Source organism: Rana temporaria, chromosome 5 (assembly GCF_905171775.1).
Source record: "Rana temporaria chromosome 5, aRanTem1.1, whole genome shotgun sequence".
In the NCBI taxonomy this organism is placed as follows: Eukaryota; Metazoa; Chordata; class Amphibia; order Anura; family Ranidae; genus Rana; species Rana temporaria.
In genome coordinates, this window is record NC_053493.1 from 116,395,616 (window position 1) to 116,417,556 (window position 21,941).

At 42.3% G+C, this 21,941-nt stretch overlaps 1 protein-coding gene across 1 annotated transcript in view; it reads right to left on the minus strand.

The window, feature by feature from the left end:
• The window catches only part of COL6A6 (collagen type VI alpha 6 chain), a 286,317-nt gene that overhangs the window by 190,195 nt on the left and 74,181 nt on the right, over positions 1-21,941 (minus strand). Inside the window, exons 3-6 of the mRNA XM_040353048.1 lie at positions 14,026-14,126; positions 13,354-13,944; positions 7,304-7,390; positions 2,826-3,443 (exon numbers count right to left, since the gene is read on the minus strand). Coding sequence (XP_040208982.1) covers positions 2,826-3,443; positions 7,304-7,390; positions 13,354-13,944; positions 14,026-14,092 — 1,363 coding nt within the window. The 5' untranslated portion in view covers positions 14,093-14,126. The remainder of the gene's footprint in view (positions 1-2,825; positions 3,444-7,303; positions 7,391-13,353; positions 13,945-14,025; positions 14,127-21,941) is intronic.

The following is a 21,941-nucleotide window of genomic DNA, read 5'->3' on the forward strand; positions in this document are numbered from 1 at the left end:
AAATCAGACGTGCGCTAGTTTGCTCAACACAAAGCACTACAGTGCATGGTGTGTCAGAGGTGTGTTGGGTTAGTGTGTTTGGTGCCCTTGACAATGAATGGCACTGCAACAACCTAACAAATGTTCCTGCACTGCATCAAACCACACTGAAGAGGTGTAAATAGGCCTTTTACCCACTGCATAAATTAGTGTTAGTTAGTTTCAATTCTCCAATGAATGTGGTTAAACAACATTAAAAAGATCTGCATTCTTAGGTCCTCATTATATGATAATATATTCAGTTACTTTACAGATCTCCTAGTAAGCATCAATGGGATCGTCATCTCATTGATGTTAGCGAGGACCAAGACCTCAGCTACACATGAGATATTTGTTGGTTCATGGCATTAGCTGAACTCATTGTTTGCTGTTTTGAAGCATAATTATTAGGACGGTTGCCTTCTGATTAACTGAAAATCTTGCATACAGTTAAAATATAAGATTCTTTACTCAAGTAAAAAGACCCTTATAAAGAACTGCCAATACTATTTTCATGTCTTGTGGTAAGGCAAAATATAACATTCCTGGCAGAATTGAAGAGATTTTCTGTTTGATCCAGAAGAGTTAAAAAAGGTTTCTTTTAGGTTAAAATGAAATACAACTTTAACATTACTGTGAGTAAGTTTTAATGTTTTGTGTACCCAAACTGTTGGAGTTAAAGTGGATGTAAACCCTTACATATTCCAAATGAAGTGAACAGCCTCAGATGATACACAGGGATGAAACAAATCCTCCTACATAAGTTTTACTTGTATATCTGCTGTCTTCAGCTTTATATATTCTTTAGAAAGTGCAGATCGTGTTACAGATTTTCTCTTTCTGTTCAGCACTGGGAGTAAAGTCTGGGCATACAGCCAAGACAGCTGATTGGAGGAAAGGCACACCCCCCACAAGGCAGAGACTTGAAGAGCTGTTTTGTGAATATTTCAGCTCTCTGCTAATCTATTTATAGCATCCTCCCATGACACAAAATTCAGGCTGGTTTTATCACAGTTGATGGATAACTTGTCAGACGTTATCATGCTGATAAGAACAGAGCAGGAGAAAGCCATGAGACTTAGTACTTTGAAGAGAGATAAAGAAACACTGTCGATATATGTGCCCAGTTCAAATCAGGTTTACGTCTACTTTAACTTTCCTGGCGGTAATTCCGAGTGTGGCTCAGGGGTTAAAATTTCAGTACCATTAGCAGTAACCCCGAGACACTACAGATTGCATTGCGGGATCCTGGTGCAGGTTACTTACCTTGTCCCCAGGATCCTGCGATGTCTCACATTAATGTATGCAATCATTTCACATCCCTTTTGTCTCTAGAGTTTTGTAAAGTGCCCTGCATGCAGTTTTATATTATATATATATATATATATATATATATATATATATATATATATATATATATATATACTGTACTGTTCTTTTTGCCTGGAAATTTGAGAATGTCCATGGCAACCAAAAAGTGTCCCTTTACGTCAAAAGTGGTTTTAGACCAGCTAGAAAAGAGCGATAGTAAATTAGAACACTTGCAGTATTAAGCTATAGTGAATCGTGGGTAAATTAATTTTATTATAATTATTATATTATTATTTTCTATAATTATTTATAGTTATTTATTATAATTTATGATTTTGTGTTTCACACTTTATCATGCCCAGGATGTCTACTAGGCTCTTGTTTGGACAGATTTAAGTGTGTTATTCCTAAGAATTACAGGCCTACAATATAAAACGGCAAATTTCTATGCAAAGCCGCTTTGAGATGCAAAAATTTGACATAATCATACTGTCAGGGTGGTTAACATGTGCATGCTACCAACAGAAGCTGAATTTGATAGTAAGTACAAAGTATATGAAAAATAAAAAATAAAAAAAATATTCTGGCAATTATTACAATTGTAAATATGTTTTTTTTTGGTAAAAGTTAGAAAATTTACATCTGATTTCTTGCTATTTATAAACTGCATAGTAATTATACTATAAGGCAGGGGTAGGCAACCTCAGCCCTCCAGCTGTTTTGAAAGTACAAGTCCCATGAGACATTGCAAGACCCTAACAATCACAGGCATGGCTAAATCCAGCCCTCACTACTCAATACTCAGAGGTCTAACCCGGTGTTTCTCAACTCCAGTCCCAAGGTGCCCCAACAAGTCATGTTTCCAGGCTTTCAATTATTTTGCACAGGTGATTTGATCAGTTTCATTGCTTTAGTAATTACCACAGCGGTTTCATCCTGAAAACATGACCTGTTGGGTCGCCTTGAGGACTGGAGTTGAGAAACACTGGTCTAAACTATAGATATACGTTTACATTTTTTTTCCTTTTGCGGTAATTATTGTATTGATTCCTCATTTTTGATAACCTGCTTATATTGTAGCAGTGAAGCATTTGTATTGTAAGGCCTCGTACACACGACCGAGGAACTCGACGGGCGAAACACATCGTTTTGCTCGTCAAGTTCCTTGTTAGGCTGTCAAGGAACTCGGCGAGCCAATTTTCTCCATTCCCGTAGAGGAAAAAGAGAACATGCTCTCTTTTTGGCTCGACAAGTTCCTCAACAGTTTTCTCGTCGAAAAATGTACACACGACCGGTTTCCTCGACAAAAAAGAAAACTTGGTCGTGTGTACGAGGCCTGAGTGTTTGAAAAGATATCTGAGTTTTTCATAACAACCATTTATATTGCTGATATCCTATACGTGGTAGACAACAGAAAGGAATAATCTAATTATGGCCAGCTCAAGCATTCACTGTGACAGCAGGGCTCTTGCTATTGCTTTTCATGGTATTCTTACCTCTTCTTATCTGGTATGTTTTCTCAGGTGCTGCAAAATTTATATCAATAACATTCAAAATCTTCTTCAATAAAATATCAGCTTGTGATGAAAGGTCAGCAAATGTCTTGACCTTGAGATAATAGCGATCAATTGGGTAGGATGCAGCTTGGGTCATTTGTGTCTCATTGGCTTGGGCAATCCCAACAGTGAACATTTTGATATTTTCTTTGTGAAGTAGCTGAGCTGCTTCTGAAACATTATCTGCAGAAGATCTGTGGGTTACCAGGATGGCTACCTTTGGTGTTCCCTGGCTTCTTCTTTCGAACTGCTTTCCACCAAACACATTAGTTCTTGTGAAATGAATAGCCTTTCCAATATTTGAAATCTTTTCTTTTGAAGTTTTTAATTCTCCAATTAACTGTTCCACAAGAGTTTTGTTGTCCCCTGTATCCAAGGTTGCTATTACTCTTGCACTGCGGTCAAACACCATTATTCCTATGTGAACACATTTTTCACTGATCTCTAGACCAGATACAATTTTCTTCAAGAAGTTGTTCAGATGGCTGCTTTCTAATTGGCTGTGTTGGGATATATCCACCATAAATACTATATCTGTTGCCAAACCTTGGAGACAAGCTGTGAAAAAATGAAGCATATGTAAGTATCATTATCAACTAAGAAAATTAAGTTTTATGACAAATGTCTACTTTTGTTTTGGCAAATAAAAAGTAGTTAAATACATTTTCTTTAACGTGAAGCTGAAGTATACCACCAAAATGCCCAGTTTCCAGAGCCCAACAGTTCTGCAAATAACAATTTTTTTGACCATGCTGTTTTTGAGAGCTGAACAACCCATCTTGGGACCAACTCATTTACCAGTAGACCTGTTATTAAAGCTATGTCAGCTCTTGTAATTATTTTAGCTCTTGTATGTGCAAAAAAAAAAAAAATACAATACGAGTGCCACTGTCTCTTAGGCCCCGTACACACATCTGAGGAACTCGACGAGCAAAACTCATCGTTTTGCTCGTCGAGTTCTGTGTGGAGCCGCCGAGGATCTCGGCGAGCCAACTTTCCTCATTGAACAACGAGGAAATAGAGAACATGTTCTCTATTTGGCTCGACGAGGAACTCGTCGGCTTCCTCGGCCGAAAGTGTACACACGCCCGGGTTTCTCGGCAGAATCCAGCTCCGATCGAGTTTCTGGCTGAATTCTGCCGAGAAACTCGGTCGTGTGTACGGGGCCTTACAATAACTATTGAAAGGTGAGATCCACCTCAAACCATAACTGGCCTTGCAGTTATTAAACAGGTGCACTCCAGAGCAACATTCTTAGTTCCTCCTGGCTGCTGTCTTAATGCACTGTGATAGGACCCATAAAAAAACACCCTGATTTTTGTACTAAGCATTGCCCAATGCCCCAGTGACTTATTGCAAAGCCAAAACACTGTCATGGGGGTACCTAGCTATACAAACAATGACAGGGCTGAATGCATAGTAAAAGTAGGGGGTGGTGTTGAAAAGGGTGCCTGCTAGGCAGCTGCTTGGTCAAGTTGCTTTATACTACCATGTAACGTGTATGTTATAGAAATCTTTTTGTTTTGAGGTAGGTAGCTTCTACTACACTAATGCCTCCAGATACTCCTGCAAAAGCCATTGTAGATGTATTTTGGTGCAGATCAGATTTAATCAATACCAGGTTTTATAACTAAAAATTCACCAGCTCCCGCCAGCTCAGCGGGAGATCTCTCCGTGGACCTCCGCTGAGCCGGCGGATGACAGGTCTCTCTCTGCTTGCTAAGCGGGGAGGGGCTTGTCCAGCGCCGCTGTCTCCTATGGAGAGATCGGACGAAAACGAACAGCATATCTGTTTTCATCAGATCTCACCTGATCCGATCCACCATGGATGGATGGCGACGTATTGCCATCCGTCTGATTGGGTCAGATGTCAGCGGACATGTCTCCGCTGACATCCGACGCTCCATAGAGATGTATGGAGCGGCTGTTCAGGTCCGCCGACAAAACTGACAGGCGGACCTAAAAGGTCTGACCCTGTGGAAGGGGCCTTAGAGTTTCTAATTGACATTTAATTACCTAATGTGAGATCATCATATAATGTATTCACTCCTTATAATGTCATCACCTCCAATTTCTGTAATCTAGCTAAGGGTGGCTATACACATTGCAATCTGATTGTACAAACCCTGTACAATTTAATTAAAATTTACAAGAACTATGTAATATGGGGCAGATATATACTATTCATTCCAATTAATTTATATCTAATAACATAGGCCACTATATTACATAGTTGCTGATAGATCCAAAGGAGATTCCATTATCAGATTTTATAATGTATGATCAGCTTAAAGTGATACTATAGGTTTGCATTTTTTTTTTAAATAACAAACATTACCTCCACTGTGCATCATTGGATTCGATTTACAGCAGCGTGAGCCAATAGCTACGCCGAGAAGCCCGGCCAAAGATCCAGCATATCCGCAACGACTATCCAGGGCTCAGGTAAGTAAAACAGGGGGCTGGGGGGGGGGCATCCTTAATGCATAGGATGCATTAAGGTGAAAAAACAGGAATCTTTACATCCCCTTTCAGACCTTCATCTCTCCAATAACTATTTCACCTTGCTGCAATGGTTAAAATTGCCATGAAATTTTAGAATGTGGTTTTAGTATCAGCCTCTGTTTTTCACCTAATATTTCACTTTTAAGAGCCCATGAAATAATTTCAGCAGGGCCAGAGAATACAAAAATGTCAGTTAAAAGTAACATCACTTTTATCTATATTTCCCATAGCCCTCTTACTGAAAACTAGAAAAGTACGGTACAAACAAGGTTACATAAATCAAGACCATGGGTTATATGCTGCCAACTTCAGGCAACTATACTGGCAACCAATACTGTTAGGACAGCCCATTAAACTCTTCCTACACCTAGCAATCCTCAGTTCCTAAGGTTAGGAGCAGTGTGTCACATGACTGCTGCACAGTGCCGGCCCAAGACATTGTGCTGCCTGGGACCAAGAATAAAAAGCTGCCCCCCCCAAAAAAAAATCACGTCATGGTCCTATACATGTATAAAGAGGACCTGTCATGGCTCTATTCATGTGATAAAGACAAAATTGCTTAAGGAAAGCAACCATTGGTCGGACTTTATAGGCAACACAGACAGGAATAGCAAAAAATATATAATTTTATTACAAAGTAGTTACATAAAACAACATTAAAAAGAAAACCATACAAGATGTCAGGTATGTATGTTGCCCATAAATGTCCCCTGTACGTCTACACGTTTTGCCATGAGGCTTCTTCAGGACAGACAAGAGAGGAAAATAGTCAAAGTCATCCGAACCACATAGGCATAGGCATAGATATATCCTGTACACAGGCTGTCTCCCGGGGCAAACGCTGCTATCCCATCTGCCATAATGATTAAAAACATTGTACAGGGGACACGCACGGGGATGGGGCGGTATTAGGATCATAAGAATTTGTGGGTAGAGTAGGAGGGAGCGGCAATGCAGAGGGCTGGAGAGGCGGAGTTCCGATCGGAGCCGAGAGCTAGGGGGAACAGATTCCGACGGGCAACCATTCTCGGCACAACAGGTTCCTCAGAGGGAGCGGCGCCTGCCTTTCTCACTCGCAGACTGCTCCCCTCCGGCTGCGAGTGTCATCACAGGCAGCGGAGTGGGCTGTCTGGCGGGCACCAGAATGCTGCCCCCCTTAAAGTGCTGCCTGGTACCCATGGTACCACCCGGTCCCATCATAGGGCCGGCCCTGCTGCTGCAGCACTTTTATTGGTTGCTGCAGCTATGGCATAACGTGTGACACTTTGCTTATTGTTGAGCTTTGTAGAATCCTCTGCATTGCATTCAAATGTGCAATGACAAGCTGTGTGTGTATAGTCCTACCCTTGTAGGTTGTTTTTCAGTTTATCATGAGCACCTGTTCCCCTACAAACAAGCACACTTAAATTCTAGTACTACCCTGCTCCAGATTGTGGCCCAGATCAATGCATCAGCCTTCACTGGGTTATCCAGCAGCTTTTAGTTGTGAGACTCAGGATGGCTCCACTCCTTCTGCTGTGCAGCAACAGGTTGTGAATACCCCTTAGGATAACCTCTCACCCCAATGGAGGACATCAGGCACAAAATAAATGGGATGAGGGGACATATCAGCACTCACTTCGTGAAGGGCCATGAGGAGGTTTACTGCAGTCACAAAAAGTGAGTTTCAGGCAAGGAGTGGACAGACATCTGCAGTATAGACCTGCTTAGGTATTGTATATACAGTCTAATTGACACAATAAATTATGTCCAGTACACATTTATTCTGTATTACCCCATGCAATTAAATAGAGTCAAAAAGTAACACAAAGTGACTGTAGATCACTAATATTAGCTGAATTAATTTAAATATTTTTTTTTCAAATTGTAGAAGCTACTGTATGTACAGTAATTTTTTTGAAAAGTCTCTTTACCTGCTGTTACGTTCTCTGTGGCATTAAGGAAACCAAAGGCTGTTGAGGTTGTTGCTGGAGTTGCTGTGCTAGTAATCACAAAGTTTTCTAAAAAAAAAACACACACACACACAAATAGATAGATAGGGTTATTCTTTACAATATCAAGTACAAAGAAAAGTTAAGAAACAGCTAACTATAATGGCTAACTATAAAATGCTAACTATAATGCTTTAAATCTATTCCCTTTAATTTAAATAATTAAAACTTTGCATATGGAAAAAAATCATCAGGAACACACTACAGTATTAGCCAGATTCAGGTAGAGTTACGACGGCGTATCAGTAGATACGCCGTCATAACTCCGAATCTGCGCAGTCCTACATTTAAGCGTATTCTCAAACTGAGATACGCTTAAATGTTGCTAAGATACGACCGGCGTAAGTCTCCTACGCCGTTGTATCTTAACTGCATATTTACGCTGGCCGTTAGGGGCGTGTACGCTGATTTACGCCTAGAATATGTAAATCAGCGAGATACGCCTATTCACGAACAAACGCCCGGCCGTCGCAGTAAAGATACGCTGTTTACGTAAGGCGTTTTCTGGCGTAAAGATAAACCACCAAAAAGATGGCGCAGAACCGCGTCGAATTTTTCACGTTTTACGTCGTTTGCGTAATTCGTCCGTGAATAGGGCTGGGCGTTAGTTACGTTCACGTCGAAACCAATAAGTCTTTGCGGCGTAATTTGGACTATGAGCACTGGGATACGTCGCATGCGCCGTTCGTTAGAAACGTCAAATACGTGGGGTCACTAGTATTTTGCATAGAACACGCCCCCAACCAGCCTCTTTTGAATTAGGCGCGCTTACGCCGGCCCAGTTACACTACGCCACCGTAACTTAGAGCACAACTTCTTTGTGAATACTGTACTTGCCGCTCTAACTTACGGCGGCGTAGTGTATCTGAGATACACTACACCCGCCTATAGATAGGCACAGCTACGTGAATATACCTATATTTCTCTTGGGCGAGGAATATTGATTGGAGTACTTTAAAATCCGTGGACATTACTATTCCTTCCCCAACATAAGATGCTGCTCACATGCAGGTGATTTTATCATACATAGTTACATAATGGATAAGATTGAAATACACAGGTCTCTCAAGTTCAAAAAGTGTGTGTGTTTTATGTGTGTAATCCAGAGGAAGGCAAAAATCTTACAAACATAGACCAATTTGTTGTAAGAATGTAAAAAAAATTCTTCCTGACCCCATGCAGGCAGTTGGAGTCCTTGGAATAACCTATCCTATCCTCCTATCGAGTTTAAGATTTTCCATAGCCCTGTATATTATTCTGACTGAGGAAGAAATCTAATGCCACGTACACACGGTCGTTTTTCAGCATGAAAAAAAAACAACATTTTTTAAAACGTCATTTAAAATGATCGTGTGTGGGCTTCACATCGTTTTTCCGGCTTCTGAAAAACGACAAAAAAAAATTCGAACATGCTGCATTTTTTCATGTCGTTTTTCAAAATGTCGTTTTTCGTGTTGTAAAAAATTATCGTGTGTGGGCAAAAACTACGTTTTAAACCCGCGCATGCCCAAAAGCAAGTTATGAGACGGGAGCGCTCGTTCTGGTAAAACTCTCATTCATAATGGAGTAAGCACATTCATCACGCTGTAACAGACAAAAAAGCGCGAATCGACTTTTACTAACACGGAATCAGCTAAAAGCAGCCCAAAGGCGAATAGAACTTCCCCTTTAGAGTGCCGTTGTACTTGTTGTACGTCACCGTGCTTTGTTCATCATTTTTCAAAAACGATGGTGTGTGGGCAACGTTGTTTTTAATGATGAAGTTGGAAAAACGTCGTTTTTTTTCATGATGAAAAATGTAATAAAGTTTTTTTTGATCTATCAGCACTCTTGGCAATCGCCACAGAGAAGACAGTTCCACATTTAAACTGCTCACTCTAATTCCCCGCACACACGATCGAAATTCCGAACGTGTGTATGCCCCATCGGAAATTCTGAGGAATTCCGTCGGAGTTTAGATAGAGAACATGTTCTCTTTTACTCCGATGGAATTCCGTCACAATTCCAATGGGATTTTGGTCGAACAAATGTCCGATCGTGTGTACAGGGCTTAACAGTAAAGAACCCCTTTCTTAACTGAAGGTTAAATCTCTTTTCATCAGATCTTAAGTTGTGGCCATGTGTTTTCTTTAGGGACCTTAGAGTAAAACAGGATTATCGTTTATATAATCACCTTTTATATATTTATACCTTGTAATCATATTATGTCTTTTCTCTAGAGTGAATAAATATGACCTTTGTAATTGTTCCTCATAACTGAGGTTATCCAACTACTTTTAATTTTGTTGCCTTTCTTTGAACTCTTTCTAGTTCAAGGACATTCTTTCTGTGGATTGGTAAACAAAACTATACTGCATATTCAAGATGTGGTTCAACCTCGGGGCAGAATTATCGACTCATCTCTTGAATGATGTATGTGGCCTTTTTAATACAAGAAAGTATGTTGCTAGCTTTGCTAGCTTCAGATTGGCATTGCATGTTGTTGCTAAGTTTGTGATCCACAAGGACCCCAAATCCTTTTCCATCAAAGATTCACCCAGAGCAGTCCTTCCTAAAGAGAATGTTGCATGAATATTTTAAGCATCCAAGTCCATAACTTAAAATCTTTCAATGTTAAACATAATCTGCCATGTAGCTGCCCATCCCCTATGTTTATGAGTCTTGCAGTAATGATGATGCATCTTGTAGCGAATGTATTCACACACTTTTATGTGATGCCTGGCCAACCAACCAGTAACCTTTTGGGTGGTTAAATCTCCTCTGCATATTAAGCTACTTGTGAATGTCTTTGGTCAGCTTCGTTCATGGCTTTATTCATTTATTCGTTTGCTTGTTGTTTTGTTATCTAAATTGCATACATATAAAAACAGAACGTTTGGAATTTTACAGAAAACACACAGAGTGGTAAATTTTGCAGAACACAACCTCTATTACCATACTAATATTTAACTAATTACACTTTCTTTAACTTTTGTCTTTGTTAGTTTGAATAACAAGCTTACATTTTTGCTGTTAAGCCTCATGTACACTGCTGCTGCTAAACAGACATTTAGGAGCAGTTGGGGTATTTTTTTAACTGCCCCTGAACTCTCCTCTATGTTATCTTATCTGTCCATATACACAGGGTCCTTTACAGTAAATTCTAGGCAGTTTTAGAACGCATTTGGCATTTCAAGTGCAAAACGTGTCTAAAGGTTGCTAAAAGCGGTAACTCACCTTTCGTTTATAGACGTTTTTTATATTTGGCTATTTAGGAAAAGTTGTATTCATTTTTTCTAAACGCTTCTATATATGTTGAGAAGATGAATCCACAATCTGGTGCAATGTTAAAGCGGAGGTTCACCCTCAAAATGAAATTTTCAGCATTGCTAGCTTTAACCCTATTTACAGATGATAGCGTTGATTTTTTTTTTTTAAATGCTCCTTTACCTCTTATCTCCTCTACTTCCTGGTTTTCAGCCGAGTGGGGAATGGGCGTGTCGCTATATTCCCCGACGGCTCTTTGCATTCTGGGAGCTGACTGTGTGTTTTCCTGTGAGTGACGTTCAGGCCATCTCAAATAGCTAGGTGCCGTAGTCTCGCGCTAGCTAGGCTGTCATGTGACGCGGGAAGCGGGTCACATGACTCGCAAAGCGCGTCATATGATGAGGGAGGGCGGATACATCTTCCCCTATTGTAATTATCACAGCGGGGCGTGTCCTTTTCAGGACACCGCCGGCCGTTGTGATAGCAACTCTGCAGTGTTGACGGCGCGGCTCGCCGTCGGCACTGCGCATGCGCAGGATTACGCAGTGAATGCTGGGAGATCAGCATTCGCCGCATCCCAGAAGAAGGAACAGGAGGGTTCAGAGTGCCCACAATTAAGATGGCAATGTCCATCACTATATTTTATAAAATATTCTTTTATGGGAAAAGAGGATCCTGGTGGCTGCTAAAACGGGACATGTGAGTAAAATAAATACTATAGTAAAAGCAGCAGATTAGTGTTTAAAAAAAAAAATGTTTTCCCACAGAACCTCCGCTTTAAACTGCCATACCATTTATGTATAGCCGTGGCAAAAAGTTTTGAGAATAACACAAATAATAATTTTCACAAAGTCTGCTGGTTCAGAGTTTTTAGATATTTTTGTTAGATGTTACTATGGTATACTGAATTATAATTACACGCATTTCATAAGTGTCAAAGGCTTTTATTGACAATTCCATTAACGTGTTACTAAACCTAAGGGGAGAAGAGATCAGCACTGTGCACGGCTCCATCTATTCGCCCCTATTTTCCTCCTTACACAGCACTCAAACAGTAGCAGGAGCCATTGGCTGTTGCTGCTGTCAATCAGATGCAGTGTAGAGGAAGGGCGGGGCAGGCCTAAGTGCCGCTGTGTAAGTCTATGGTGCACGGTTCCATAGACACACAGGTCATAAGCGCGCAGACTGCGCTCACCAATAGCCAGCAGTTGGCTATGGTAGTCCTAAGAAGAAGAGGAGGGGCTAAGATCGCCCCCAGGGACCCCGGAAGAGGGTCCACTGCACAGAGCAGGTAAAAATAACATGTTTGTTATTTTAATAAAAAAAATATATTTGACTTTAGTAACACTTTAAGTTTATGCAAACTGTCAATATTTGCAGTGTTGACCCTTCTTTTTCAAGACCTCTGCAATTCATCCTGGCATGCTGTCAGTCAACTTCTGGGTCACATCATGACTGATGGCAGCCCATTCTTGCATAATCAATGCTTAGAGTTTGTCAGAATTTTTTGTTCACCCGCCTTTTGAGGATTGACCACAAGTTCTCAATGGGATTAGGGTCTGGGGAGTTTCCTGGTCATGGACCAAAAATGTCAATGTTTTGTTCTTCAAGCCACTTAGTTATCACTTTTGCCTTATAGCAAGGTGCTCCATCATGCTGGAAAATACATTGTACATCACCAAACTGTTCTTAGACGGTTGAGAGAAGTTGCTCTCGGAGGAGGTTTTTGTACCATTCTTTATTCATGGCTGTGTTCTTAGGCAAAATTGTGAGTGAGCCCACTCCCTTGGCTGAGAAACAACCCCAAATATGAATGGTCTCAGGATGCTTTACTGTTAGCATGACACAGGACTGATGGTAGCACTCACCTTTCCATCTCTGGACAAGGTTTTTTCCAGATGCCCCAAACATTCAGAAAGGGGATTCGTCAGAGAAAATAGTTTACAGCCTTGTCCTCATCATCACTGACACCTGTGTTAACAAAATAATTACTTTTGGACCCCTTTCACACTATGGAGTTTTTCAGACGTTTTAGCGCTAAAAATGTGCCTAAATACCACCTGAAAAACTCCTGCCCTGCAGACTCAATGTGAAAGCCTGAGGGCTTTTACACTGAGGCGATGCACTGGCGGGACCGCTTCAAAAGTCCTGCTAGCAGCATCATTGGAGCGGTGAGAGGAGCAGTGTGTTTACCGCTTCTCCACCGCTCCTTCCCATGGAAAGCAATGGGAAACGGTGGTAATACCGCCGGCAATGCGCCTCTGCAGAGGCGCATTGATGGCGGTATTAACCCTTTTTCGGCCGCTAGCGGGGGTTAAAACCGCACCGCTGGCGGCCGAATACCGCATACCGCGGCAATTCTGACGGCGCTATACTGTCAGCGCACCTCGCACCCCAATGTGAAAGGGGCCTTAGTGGCAGTACAGAAATGCAGTAGTTTTTTTGGGCATTAAGTTAATTTTCATGGCAATTAATTGCAATTCATCTGATCACTCTTCATAACATTCTGGAGTATATGCAAATTGCCATAATAAAAACTGAGGCAGCAGACTTTGTGAAAATCTATATTTGTGTCATTCTCAAAACTTTTGACCAGGGATGCAGATATTATCATGACATTTAAACCCCTTGGCAGGGAGTGACATGTACAGCATAACATGAGCTACAGTTGCACTGAACTGAGCTCTGTATATTTGTTAAAAGAATAAGATCTGACATTATCTCACCTTGTGTTCCTTCCACATAATATGTCTTCTCAACTACCTCTTGAATGGTGGTGACTAAATCCTTTGAAAGTGTGTTTAAGACTCCAGAATTGTCTATCTTAAAGGCAAGTTGAGGAGCTGTTGCCATTGCTTGTATTTCATCTAAAGAAGCGTCTTTTACTCCAACTGTAATAATTTGAATGCCGTCCTGTTTTAGAGCAGAAATTGATGGATTTACATCATCATTGGAGGATCCAGATGTAAACACAAGAAGAACTTGTGGGTACTTTGACTTGTCTCTTCGATTTTTGTCTGACAGAAGGACTTCATGGACCTTCATTAGGGCATTACCAGTCATTAATGACCCACCTTGAAACAAAAACTTATTTTTTATATAATTTATCATTAGGTTTCTTGTCTTGAATTGTGACAAAGAGAAACCGATGTCAATGTCCTCATTATACTGTATCAGACCAATACGATAGAAATCAGCACCTATTTGTATTTGACTAATTATTCTTGATACGTGGGATTTTAGCAGGTTGAACAATTTTACTCCCATATTGTCTGAACTATCCAATAGGAATATAACATCTCCGTATTTTGGATTTTCTGCAATCATAAAAAAAGCAGCGTGAGAAGTTAAGTAAAGTATTTAATAGTGATTCAGTGATTATCATATTTTTATGTTACCTGTGTCTTGAGCAGATGATAGCTGCAGCCAGCAAAGTATCACAAGCAGTCCAGAGACAAGTTTCATTTTTAAAGCCCAAGATTTTTGACAATATTGAAAGCTTGAAAAAACAACATGGATTAACTTTTTTAAAACAGTTCCATTAAAAGTATTAGTAATTGTACATTTATTCTGTATTGTAGGAAGAATAAAGAACATTTTTGTAAAAGGAGTGAAACCACAAATTCCTGTATATTCACATATCTGTGATTTTGTTGGGAAACCATAGGTACTATAGGGTTGATTTACTAAAATGTGAGAGTGAAAATCTGGTGCAGCTCTGCATAGAAACCAATCAGCTTCCAGGTTTTTACTTGTCAATGCTTAATTGAACAATTTGAAGTTAGAAGCTGATTGGTTTCTATGCAGAGCGGCACTCTCCAGTTTTAGTAAATAAACCACTATATGTCTATTAAAGTTTGCAACAACAAAGTAAATGTTTGCCAATTTGCACAGTAGAGTATGAACTGGCCAGAGAGGGATCACTTGGACACAATTGGTGAGTTTGAACATGTATTACAATATATGTGAACCAAATCCACCAAATCCCTGTTTTTGTGTAACGGTTTGCTAGAAATTTGTCAATTTATTTATTTATTACAGGTACTTATTTAGCGTCGTCAATTTACACATCGCTTTACATATACATTGTACATTCACATCAGTCCCTACCCTCAACGCTTTCAATCTAAGGTCCCTAACTCACATTCATACATACACATACTGGGGCCAATTTGCCTACCAGCATGTCTTTGGAGCGTGGGAGGAAACCCACGCAGGCACAGGGAGAACATGCAAGCTCCAGGCAGGTAGTGTCGAGGTTGGGGTTCGTACCAGCAACCCTTTTTGCTGCTAGACAAAAGTGCTAACCATTACACCACTGTGCCACCAATTTAAAGGGGTTGTAAAGGTGCAATTTTTTTCCCTAAATGGCTTCCTTTACCTCATCCTTCGATTTTCCTTTTAAATGTCCTTATTTCTTCTGAGAAATCCTCACTACCTGTTCTTCTGTCTAAATTGTACCTTTACAACCCCTTTAACATGGGGTCACACTCTTTTAGCACCTGGTGTGTTATATATGCATGTAAGCTATTTGATTTGAGCCCAGACATCTCTCTATTTATATTCCCTAAATTGGTGTGGAAGGCTAACATTTAACTCTCAGGTTTGGGCAATAATACTGCCTAACTCCCTAAACAGTTAGGGAGTTAGGCAGTATAAGGCACCTGAAAAAGGAAGCAGCAAATTCCACAAATGTAAAAATGTGGTAAAACTTTTGCGCTACTATGGGTGGTGTGATAGGTAAATAAATAAATGCTTTACATCGACTGTGTTCCCACAAATGTGAAGCGCTACCTATCCTGCTAACTCAAACTAAATGTTACACAAACATTTGTTAAATGTTAATGAAATACTGTGATTGGACACAGCCGATCACATCGTTAAAGAGCTGCGGCACTATACAGAGATCGGGGTCGCGCTGTGTCCTAGCAACACCGTGCAGCACATGAGAGTGGTCATTTTGGGAAGCCATCATATGACATCCACCCAGAACAAGAACTGCACCGCCCAGCCGTCATTTGACGGTAGACGAGCAGCAAGTGGTTAAATATTGATATTTGCATTGTTTAGCACTGTAAACAATCATCATTTAGGTACTTTTTTGCAGCGTCAGTAAAAAATGCAGCTCTGCCAGTACATTTTATGATTTTTGCCAGTAGAAAATTGGTGCCTACCCCACTTCGGGGGGTTGGCAACACTGATCAGCACACCAGATGGATATCTACCAATGTCTGAGAAGTGGGGTGTTATAATCTTACCAGTTTTTTCTTAATGCCAAACAATCTTTTTAATAGTTAATAGTTAATACATAGTTAATGCCAAACAATCTTTTTAATTTATTTTTGGCATAGAAAATGGTTAAGGTTTGTTGTCTTTGGCTCTCTATTTCCCCTTGGCTAGATTTCCACCAGCTTCATGTCTCAGAGACACACAGAAATCTACAAATTGAGGAACAATTTCACTGGTAAGAAGAATTTTTATGATTTCCTGTTTTGGTGACAGCTCTAAACTGTTGGATTTGCCATCAATTTGTGTACCATTGACAATGGCCCCAGGATACACTCAGAGGGAGACTGTTCCCAGCAGCAGTAAAAACCTGGCAAGGGTTTAACACTTTCATACTTTATCTAAAATGCACGTTTTGGGTTTATGTACGCTCAACTTTTTGGCTGATGTCTGAGGCCTTGTACAGACGAGCGAACATGTCCGATGAAAATGGTCCGTGGACTGTTTTCATCGGACATGTCCGCTCGGAGATTTTGGTCTGATGGTTGTACACACCATCAAACCAAAATCCCCGCGGACAGACAGCACGGTGACGTGGCGGTGACGTTGACGCCGCCACGTCCGCAAACCCAGAAGTCCAATGCTTCCACGCATGCGTCGAATCACTTCGACGCCATGCGTGGGTTCTCTAGCCAGCGGACATGTCCGACGAGTCGTACTGACCATCGGACATGTCCGACGGACAGGCTTCCAGCGGACAAGTTTCTTAGCATGCTAAGAAACTTTTGTCCGCTGGAAACCTGTCCGCTAGGCCGGAAAATTGTCCGCTAGGCCCTACACACGACCGAACATGTCCGCAGAAACTGGTCCGCGGACCAGTTTCAGCGGACATGTTCGGTTGTGTGTACGAGGCGTGACAGGTGAGTCTGCCGCTAGAGACAAATCGCCTGGGAAAGATTGCCAAATCTTGTGGTACCTGTCTACATCTATGCCTAGCCAATATTACAGGTAGTCTGATGTCAGATGGCTGGCATATAAATATAAATATAGAAATGTAAAAGAGTTAAAATATACATATATTTGTTTAATATCTGTGTTTGTCCCAAGCAGATCTGGTGGCACCTGTACTATTGGAAGGGACCTGGAGTTTAATCAACTGATATGGGATATCCACATTCACCAACTCCTCTGCTTCAGTCTTATGGAACTAAAAACACAGGCCCAGATTCTCAAAGACTAACGACGGCATATCTCTAGATACGCTGTCATAAGTCCGAATGAGCGCCGTCGTATCTATGTGCCTGATTCATAGAATCAGTTACACATAAATTTGGCCAAGATACGAGCGGCGCAAGTCTCCTACGCCGTAGTATCTTGGGTGCATATTTACGCTGGCCGCTAGGTGGCGCTTCCGTTGATTTTCGCATCGAATATGTAAATGAGCAAGATACGCTGATTCACGAACGTACGTACGCCTGTCGCAATTAGTTACGCCGTTTACGTAAGACATACGCCGGCGTAAAGATAAAGCTGCTCTCTAGGTGGCGCAGCCCATGCAAGGTATGGACGTCGGATCAAGCGTATCTTTTTACGTCGTTTACGTAAGTCGTTCGTGAATGGGGCTGTGCATAGGTTACGTTCACGTCACAGGCATATCAGGTCGTGGGCGTGTTGTATTTAAATTAACCGTGACCCCATGTAGATGCATGGCCGAACAAACGCTGCATGTGCGCATGCTCAGTATCATGACAAATTTCTATCTATCTATCAGGAAGTAGGAGAACCGCATGGTGATGTCTGCCTTTCGACAGCCGGGCATTGCTGCCCAGAGACTGAGGCCTCCAACCACTTCACCGGGGGGTTTCAGCACATTTGCACCATCTGGAGTGCCTGTGACGGATACAGGCGTCCGTCTGTCTACCAAGGGACAGTTCGTCCTCCTGTCTAGTGGTGGAACAGAGATGCTGGGCCTAACCTGTCCCCGTTGCGGGGACCTATCTGTGAAGATCCAGCCCTTTGCCCGATGCCAGCGATGCCGGGCATACTTGTTCGTGGCCATTTCACCCGCGCAGACTCCGAAAGAGTATCGGGTGAATTTCATCACCGCCATGCTTACCGCAGAGGAGGCAGTGTGGCCGGAACCCTCCCCGTCGGTGATAATCGTGGAACCAGAAGTCCGGGACCCCGAAGTGATTTCAGTGTCGTCCACCCTGACCCTACCTTCGGCAACATCGCCACCTTCCTCATTGGAGGTAAGCCTTGGGGAAAACCCGGACTTAGAAAGTGTTCTATCCAGTGTGACAAGCTTATCGGACGTGACAAGCACTCAGGGCGAGACCATTTCGGAGACGACTGAAGCTTCCACAGTGGTCTCCATGTGGCGTGCCCCTGGCGGAGAGGGGTCCACTCCAGCCTGAGGGCCCTGGAATGGAAAAACCCTGCGGTCTTCTATCAGCAGAGGAATGGCGCCTAACGGACTTTAATTTATTACCAGATGATCCTATGGTTGATGATCGTGGCAACCTCCCGGAGTCGCAAGGCTCGAAGGAACCCAGTACCTCTGATAATACTCAGGGGCGGAAGAAACGCTCCGACCGGAGCACACCGAGTGGGTCCCAACAGCTGTCCATGGATGTCCCGCGCTTAACCTGGGGAGTGGGTGAGTCAAGTTTCGTGTCTGTCGCTACTCTCACTACCCCCGTGCCCCTTGTTGCTCCTACTTTGAAAAGGGCACCGGATGCTTTGGTGTTACCGGGACGTGGAGACCCGCAGACTTTGCCTAGTTTGGCTTGTTTACAACGTGTTGTGATTCAGAAGGTTGCCACTGAATACAGGTATGAATACCCATATGTGCCACCCCCTCTTTTTTACCGGATTGATCAAGAGCGAGAGGCTTGGTGCCAGGAGGCTGTCTGGTCGTATTTGAAGACACCTAGTATCCTTGTGGGTGCCAATCCAAGGCTGCCCCATCTGAAAGCCAGGTTCGAGGGATGCCATCGAGATTGGAGCTGGGGCCGACACATTTAACGAGATTGGGTTATGTTGAAGTGTCCCGGGAAAGAAGACCAGATCTTTACTGTGCAATCCACTACCCCAAGAGGAGACACCATTTGGTTGCCTGACCCTTGTTATTATAAGTGAGGAAGAAGCGGACTTTGCATGGCCTGTTAACTTTGCAGAAGTTCTGGATAAGGACTTTGCCCCCACTCTGTTTGAATTTTTCTTCCCGGTTTCCCCTTTCCCCCTGGCTCCTCCAGAACCACATAAACCTTTGTGCAGAACTCTTGGGAGGGGTTGGGTTCAGTCAGTTAGAGTGGGGACCTGTGCCAACTTTAATTGCAGCAAGGAAAAATAACAATTTTTCCATCTTTTGCGTAACTTCCATTTTGCTGCTATTTCTTTTTCTCTGAGTTTGGACTACTGCAGTACCAGCGCACTGACCGCTAGGGGCAGTGTTCTGTACCGTTACTTAAAAAAATATATATATGTGTGATAAGTTTTATGTTTGAACTTCTTGCAAATGAGTATTTCTTCCACAGCACTTCCACCTTAGGACTCCTCGGGAGGGAAGGAGGCTTTGCGCTCAGGGCTCGAGTACACAGCCTCATTCCTGACCCTGGAGGTTGTACATACATAAGAGATTATTTGATGGTGCATATTGTACATTTTTTGTATACTTTTCTTATTTTTCTATACAGGATTTCTTCTGGACCCACCTGCTATCAAACACTGCGGAGAATGGGCAGATAGATAGCAGGGTTGTGTATGTTGTATGTCTTAGGCCATTTTAAGATTTTGTATTACCATGTGTGAATTCTGTCCTTCCTTCTTTTCCTCCTTTTTTCTATTTTGTTAGCAGGTATCAGGTCAGCATTTGGGCTTGAATGCTTTAGGACACTGGGGACAGTGTCATTTCAAGTGGGGGGAGTATGTAGTGCCCCCTTACTTTCAGTATGGGCACTATGCTAAAGTTAGTGGGGAATGGGAGAGTTACTTGGCTCCCATTCACAATTTGTTCAAATTTTGGGACTTCTGTCATACCAGAAATGTCCACTGGGTCAGTCTGTGGTCCAGGGATGCAATGCCATCCCTGGCCAGCAGTTGGCGCCAGATGGGTTCTGGCAGAGTAAGTTTCTCCAGAAGCCAATCAGAGGAGCTTTTTCCCTTGCGGGGCGTGCTGGAGAGGAGTATATCTGTGACAGGTGTCATGTGTCCTAAAATCTTCGCGGGGTCCCTGTTCCAGGTGCGGCATCCACCTTCAGGGTACGCGCATCCATGGACCCCGCCGGCGTGGCCCACCTGGCCAAAATTGCAGACTACTTAGAAACTCATCCGGAGGTACAAGGGGACCCCAGTGACTTACTGGGTTCCCGGTTCTATTGAGAGGATCCCAGGCTGGGTGCCATTCGATTGGGGAGTCGGTTTGAGAAGGACCCGGAGGCAGGTTGTCCAACAGAACCTGAACGAACCAATTGGGGATCTGGTGACCGGAGTACTGACAGGTATGCTTGCTGTCATCTGGTGACCAATGCAGAAATCTACTGGGAGGATTCGCTCCATTTATCTATCTAGTATTGTAATTGGCCTGTGGCAGGGGCCCTAGAGCCAGGTCTGTGAGAGAGGCCTGTTCCTCCCAGAAATCCTAAGTGACATTTCGGCTGCCAGGCCTGTGAGAGTGGGTCTGTCCGGGAGCACTTTACCCACTCCATTTGGAGTGGCGACGAGTTACAAATTGGTACTATACAGAGCAGTACTGACTGCTCCATTTAATATCCAGGCCTGATACTGCAAGGTTCTCTCTCTCTCTTCATCAACCTTGTTCTTCCCAATTTATGTTGATGTTGGCTGTGTTGGCCTGGAAAATAAAGCATTGAAAAAAAAACTTTATTCACTGTCTGGACCTTCGCTCACTGTTTGTTTCTACAACTGCACCCCTGGGCCATATCAAGGTAACTCAATATGCCGATCCCAAAAACAAACCAGCGGCTCCTGCGGGGGTAGCGCTACATTTTTTTGGATTGATGTGGGAGTGCATGTCAGTGTAAAGCAGCAAGTCCATCACAGTTCACAAATAACTCACATCTTTCATTTATTTATTATTCATTTATTAAATGTTTCATGTAATATTAGCTATAGTAGCCCAGTGGTATTTGCAGTGTAAATCTCCTTCCAAACCCAAATATATTTGAGGGATAGAATGCCCCTCTCTACTCCACACAGTGTGTACACTGAAAAATACTTCCCCGAGCTGCTGTCATCCAGTCTCTCCATTCACATCTGACAGATCTTCCTGCTTGCATTTTAGTGGAGCTAGCGACTTGTCAAGACAAGCAATCCTTGCACAATTGGCCTGGATCCTTGGTCTTAATGCCACTTGTAAGTAATTGGTATTTAGTTTGAGTCATTCTTGGCTTTTTAATCAGAGGAATTTCCTGCAACAGGCACCATATATTTGTGTTACCTGCTACAGTTTTCAGCTACCTGCCGGCCATTTGCTAAGCCTGTGGCTACAGAGGCAGTGCGTAGCATCTGCATTTGTGGTTTATATTATACATTTTCTGAAACCAGCCCCCCTCTGGGCAACTGCTTACCAATCAAGTATTAATAGCAATTATACCTAAAGAGAGGAAAATAAGAAGTAGAGAGAAAAGAAAAAAATATTGTCCATCCAGAAGTCTCCCAGTGACCACCTAGCCAACTGCCAATAAACATCCAGTACTTGTAAATAAGAAATCCAAGTCTTCCATTTCTTGTCAAAAATGCCTGTTTTTCCCTTAAAACACCCACCATCTTTTCATTAAGCATGAAAGCTTAAAGGGTCACTAAAGGAAAACATTTTAATGCCTAAAATTAATGTCTGCAAGGTAGACAGACAGAATAGTGTAATGATTCTGTTAAAAAACAAGTAAATACCTATTAAATTCCTTCATCTATATCACCTCCGGCATTCTAGTTTCCATTCTCTCATTCACTTCCTGGTTTGAATCGCTCGTTCATGTAAGAACTACATTTCCCAGTATGAATTGCGGCACGCTCAGTAATTCACACCTCCTTGAAGTCTCTAACACATAGAGAGCATCCTGCCACA